Source organism: Pristiophorus japonicus, chromosome 21, assembly GCF_044704955.1.
Source record: "Pristiophorus japonicus isolate sPriJap1 chromosome 21, sPriJap1.hap1, whole genome shotgun sequence".
NCBI lineage: Eukaryota > Metazoa > Chordata > Chondrichthyes > Pristiophoridae > Pristiophorus > Pristiophorus japonicus.
The window spans coordinates 45,366,012-45,372,011 of record NC_091997.1 but is presented as its reverse complement, the minus strand read 5'-3'; the positions used below and the strand labels follow the sequence as shown (position 1 = coordinate 45,372,011).

Here is a 6,000-nt window from a genome sequence, read left to right as displayed (position 1 = left end):
GGAGAGAGAGAGAGAGAGGGGGGGAGAGAGAGAGAGAGAGAGGGGGGAGAGAGAGAGAGAGAGGGGGGAGAGAGAGAGAGAGAGAGGGGGGGGGGGAGAGAGAGAGGGGGGGGAGAGAGAGAGGGGGGGGGGAGAGCGCTGGGGGGGGGGGGGGGGAGAGAAGAGAGAGCGGGGGGGGGGGGGAAGGGAGAGGGAGAGAGGGGGTGGGGTCAGGGAACAGGAGCGCGGGGCGGGGAGCGGGTGTCTGGTCGGCGGGGGGTGGGGGGGGGGTGTGGAGCAAGCGTCGGGTCTGGTCAGCGGGCGGGGAGCAGGTGTCGGGTCGGGTCTGGTCGGCGGGGGGGGAGGGGGTGGAGCGAGTGTCGGGTCTGGTCGGGGGGGGGTGGGGGGAGCAGGAGCTGGCCTTGGGAGGAGCCTCATTCACGCAGCCCCAGTGAGGCCATTCAGCCAGGGCTAGGGGCTGCGTGCTTCGGGCCCCTCCCACACAGTTCGGCGCCTGGAGCTACTGCACTTGCGTGCCCACTGTAGCGCGCATGTGCAGAGGTCCCGGCACTGTTTTCAGCGCCGGGACCTGGCTCAGCCCCCCCCACAGCTCGTGCTGGCTGCGCCGAGGGCCAGAGGACCTGTAAGTAGGTGGAGAATACCGAGGATTTTTTTAGGTGCCGTTTTAGGCGCGAAAAATGGGCGCCCAGCTCGGAGGGGCGCCCGTTTTTTTTCTTGTGGGAACTTGGGCCCATAGTAATGGCAGCTCCAAGTTCGAAGCTCACAGTACGATGAGGATATCACTAGACTCAAATAAAACACAAATTTTAAAAATTTCATTAAAAAAAAATTTAATTAAATGTTTGAGAAAAATTCATTTTTTGAATTAAAAATAAAATGTTTCAATAGTGTTAGAAATAAACTTGCCTGCATAGACAGCATTTTTAATGTAAAAATAATTAATAACATTTAATTTTTCTATGTTTTAAAACTCTTCGCTGGTAAATGTAGACTATTTGGCTGCTTTTACCAGGCGTTAAGAGTTTGAAGGACATTCGCTGGGCAAGAGTTGGACAAATAGCCCAAAACTCCACCCACAAATGTCCTTCTCCCGGTGATGCGTGCAATCAGTAAAAAGACATTTTGACAACTCGCAAAAGGCGGTTCTCGGCGTGTGTCGTACGCACCCAGAGAAGTCGCAATTTTCGGACCAATATATAGTCTAAAATAAAAGTTCATGTTAAAACTCCTACTTTCTGCTGCTTGCCAGTAGCTGGCTCTCCCTTCAGAATGCTGGGGTCCATAGCTTCTATAGCCTTCACCGATAACCCAAAGAGCTTGTCATTAAAACTGTAAACGAGCTGAAAAGCAAAAGGAAGAAACAGGAGAGGAGAGGTTATTCTCTTAAAACATCAATTTCCAAATCTTAACTGGGTGCATTAGTAGATGTGACGCAAGTTATTTTCATGCTCTGTTATCAGCCAAGGTTGTTCAGTTCGATCTGCTCAGAACTAGCACCAGTTCACAGACATTTGTGAGAAACAATGGCCCAAATAACCCACACACACACACCAGCTCCATCAACCATACCAACAAGAATCTTCAGAATATCATGTACCCAAAAAATGATTGTCAGAGAGCAAGTCGATGATCTTATCAAATGGCGGAGCAGGCTCGAGGGGCCGTATGGCCTACTCATGCTCCTATTTCTAATGTTCTTATATCGCATGTCCGGCTACTGTGCAAAAATGGTCAGGTACTAACTGGTTGCATTTTCATTTGCCTTGATCGACATCAAGTTATCATGTTACAGGGCATGCATCTGCCATGATGATAAATTCGAATCAGAATGCAATTTTAGTTACAATCAGACAAGAAGCCTGCAGACTTGCTGGGTAAAGTTTAAGACTCCTTTAAAAAAAAACAGGTCTTTTCTTACTAAAGAGAGAAAAAAAACTGTCAAGTCAAATTTTGGTCATCTTCGTGCAAGTGCAAATCTATGGCCGAGTGGGAAGGGGATGAGATCCAACATTAATATCCAAGACTTCATGATGGAAGACGGCAGGCTGCCCGAGTTAGATGAGTATATCTGCAACTCATGTGGATGGGTACATTGTTTTGCATATTCAAGCTGCAGAATGCACCCATACACAAGGACTAGCAGCAAGCAAATGCAACATAGGATTTTTAAATATAATGGCCCTGAAATCCCGGCTTCGTAAGGAATACATATGGACTCGGCGAGGCCTCGAAAAAGCCGCTTTTCAGCGCGTAACGCCCACGCCGAAAACCAGATTTTTCGATTGGCCAAGAAATCTCTCAAACAGATCTTCCACAGCCCCGCAGGGAGGACATGCGCGCAGGCGAGATTGGGCATTTGCCCACCTTTTGCCCAGCGAATGTCCTTCAAACTCTTGCGCTTGATAAAAGCAGGCGCATAGCCTACTGTTACCAGCGTAAGTTTTAAAATAAAATTTAAATACACTTACAAACCCTGTCCACTAAGGCAAGTTTATTTTATACCCTATTAAAACATTTAAAAAAAAAATGCCCAATATATATTTTTTCTAAGACATTTAATTAACTTTAATTTCAATTAATTTTAAATGAGGGTTTTTTTTTTGTTTATTATGTTGTGTTTGGGTGTTTTAGCATTTTTTTCGCATTGATAGTAATGGGAACTTGTAAAATAGGAGTTCCCATTACTCGCAATGACAATACTGTACCATGATTGGTTGTACAGGCCCACGTGACTCCAGCTACTCCGTCTGTATCGCCAAGACGGCAGCGTGCTGCGAAGCGTGTGGAAAGGAAGGCCTCCGACCGGAATCCCTCCAGGGCCACCAGGTACTTCGCAAAAAATTTTCGGGTCGGAAGCATTCGTCCGAAGGAAGCCTCCAACCGGAATTCTAGCCCCAATCGCTTTGCGGTTTGCCAAGTACAATGTGTGTTTAGGTAGTCCAATCGCCACTGAACATAAAAAACGCACGGCTTCACTCAGCAGACATGATCTGTACCTGCTGGCCTACAGAAAAGGCCTGGCTGTTGAACTGCTGAAGGAACTCTGCTGCCATCTTGTCAGTGTCGTATGGGTTTGAATCCACACTCTTCTTCTGCAGGAAGTCGATCTCAATCATCATGGTTCCAATGCACTGCTTGGTTTTGTCAAAGACATAGGGGACTACTGCGGACAGAATAGAGCAGAACACACAGATCAGGTCAAGTTGACCAAAGGTCAAAAGGTCAGCGACCAGAATTGTTAACTCCCGTTACTCTCTCCTCAGATGTTGCCCGACCTGGGTGAGTAATTCCAGCATTTTCTGTTTTTATTTCAGATTTCCAGCATCACAGTATTTTACTTTTGAATCAGGAAAAGGGGTAATGTTTCACCAATTGTTCCTCTAAATATGGACAGAATTGCCCGTGCCACAGAGATTTTCCCAAATTTCACAATTTTGTGTGTCTCATGTTTGATTTAAGGCCATTTAGCTGCACATTGGGACAGTGTCGGGCATGATCTGTATTGTTAGCTATCTTATCTCTCCAGCATGAACTAAAACTAGAAACAAAGCATTTTAAACAGTAGAGACTTAACCAGGTCAGAGATGAATCCAACGGGTAGCTCATCCAAAACCACAGCCCTCGCTCACTGGAGGTTTTCAACATACAACTTTCTGACACCGCTTGGCTCAGCTGGCAGAACTAATCCCGGACACATTACAAGTGAAGGCAGAGATGAGGGTTTTAGCAGCAGAGGGAGGCAGGTACTTCTGCAAGTGGGCTATGTATTAGAGATGCAAAAATGCAGTCTTGGTGGTCACTGGATTTGGGGTAGAATGGTCAGCTCTGGATCAAGTAGAACCCTCATGTTAGGCACTGCCTGTTCAAATGGAGTGGGCGGTCCATGCAAGTGGTGTCATGTTGGTGCTGGTGGGAACCAAAAAAAGATAGCTTTCATCTTGTTGATGAGCTGGGGTCCATGATGACATCCATCGCTACTCCAAGGTCAGAGGCGCAGTGAAGGATGTCATCACCATGCACATGTTAGCGGTCCTCATACTTCTCGATGCCCCAAAGGGTTAACGTATAAAAGCGATAGGTAAAAGTAGACGGAGCAAGGAACCTCGAGGCACTGCACAGGTGCCTTTGGGGACAAGGAGGATGAAATGTAGTGGCTGCATTAGGTGGTGAGGAACCAGAAAAGCATGCCGTATCCAAGGTGGCAGAGGTCAAGGCGGCCAAGGAAGGACAAGTCAGTCAGTGGTGGTTAACCAGGGTGAATTGAAAACTAGAGACTCAAAAGGGAATGTTGCGAGAGGTGGACAGAGTTGGACAATGCCCCAACAGAAGTTGACTGTTCAGCAAAAAATAACAAAAAGGACAACATTGCCAACCCTCTTTCTCTCCCCACCCACCCACCACCAGCCCCACCAATGTAAACCCCCACAGCCCCCACCCCGAACCAACGCAACCCAGAGAAATGTCTGTGCCCCTGAAAAACTTGTCCTGTGAGGTATCGAGTCATTTAGTCCAAAAAAGAACATTCCTTTGTGAATACACCTTATTCGCCAGTTGAACTGCTATTGCTAGTTCAAATCTTTTAGATGCACGTTAGAAAAGCTTGTATTACTTCCAATAGACGCAACAAACTAGATACGTCACTTTAAGGCTAGAACAAGCCATTAGATTTTGTGATATTTTTAGATTAATACCACTCAAGAGAGAGAATCTCACAGACGTTGTCAGGAACAACAACTTATATTCATATTGCACCTTTAACATGGAGAAACATCCCAAGGTACTGCACTGGAGCATAAATCAGACAAAAACTAGAAATGTTAAATTAAAATAACCAGAATCAAAAGTTAGGAAAAATTATTCAACCATCTGATGGCATCAATAAATGCTTGGTCCAGTAACATATACCAAGGACCACAATGAAACAGGGGCGTTTGAGCTGCAAAGTCATACTGCAGCAGCACTGTAGTGAGCCTGTAATTGGCATTGCTGGTGCAGTCAGTATATGTGCTGCTCCAGCACCACTGCCACTCGCAATAAATTCTAATATTGCATTATCGGCCTGCTGTCAAGCAAAGGTCTCTGGGATAACTCTGGGATACCAACAGTGTTAAACAACCAACGTCAGTCAGTTGGGAGTTATCAAAAACAGGTCTGAAGGGACGAGAGAGGCCATCACTTTCTACACAACTGAACAATCTTGACATTGGGTGGCATCACTTTCAACTCACAAGGGGTTACAAGACCAAAAGGGAGGTTTTAACCCCGTGGTGAGTGACTGCAGTGATATTACACATCAAAGGCCCTTCCTCTCATCACATCCCAACAAAGGGGATTCAAATTTACCCTCACCCAAGATTCTAAGAGTAGCTCAAGTACAAAGTATGGAAACGGACGTCGGCGGGTCGTTCCTAACTGGAGCATTTAGAACTGATGTGGTATTACAGCTAATGTCACCAGGACAACGCAAGAGCTCATCCACTCATTAACCCAAACCTGCTGAAACCTCAAGGTATAGACAAGCATCAACATCGAGCATGTCATGCAATAAAAAAGGTCAAAGGTCAATATTCACAGGCCAATTCAATGTCTTGTGCCCTCAGGAGTAAGTACCTTCTCTGGAAGTACATTGGGATTTTTTTTTTAAATAAACTAGCTCAGGTGGCTGCTAGTATTTTCATTACAAGTCTTGGGTTAAAAGAAAAGAACAGTTGTATTGATACATTTCTAAATTCTCATGATGCTCCAAAGCACTTTACGGCCAATTAATTACTTTTGAATTGGGAGTCATGGTTGGAAAATGCAACAGCCAATTTGCACGAAGCAAGGTCCCACTAGCAGCAAGGAGATGAACAAACAATCTCTTTCAGGTGCTGTTGAATGAGGGATAAATGTGAGCCTGGACACTAGAACGACTCCCCAGCTCTTCTTTGAATATTGCCATGGGATCTTTAATATCCATTTCAGGAAGTGACTGGGGCCTCAATTTAATCTCACCCAAAA

At 45.8% G+C, this 6,000-nt stretch overlaps 1 protein-coding gene across 2 annotated transcripts in view; it reads right to left on the bottom strand.

Annotated features, from left to right (window-relative positions):
• The window catches only part of LOC139233982 (vesicle-fusing ATPase), a 322,181-nt gene that overhangs the window by 216,837 nt on the left and 99,344 nt on the right, over window positions 1-6,000 (bottom strand). For both annotated transcript variants that reach the window (XM_070864726.1, XM_070864727.1), the window contains exons 5-6: window positions 2,997-3,163; window positions 1,233-1,340 (exon numbers count right to left, since the gene is read on the bottom strand). In XM_070864726.1, coding sequence (XP_070720827.1) covers window positions 1,233-1,340; window positions 2,997-3,163 — 275 coding nt within the window. The remainder of the gene's footprint in view (window positions 1-1,232; window positions 1,341-2,996; window positions 3,164-6,000) is intronic.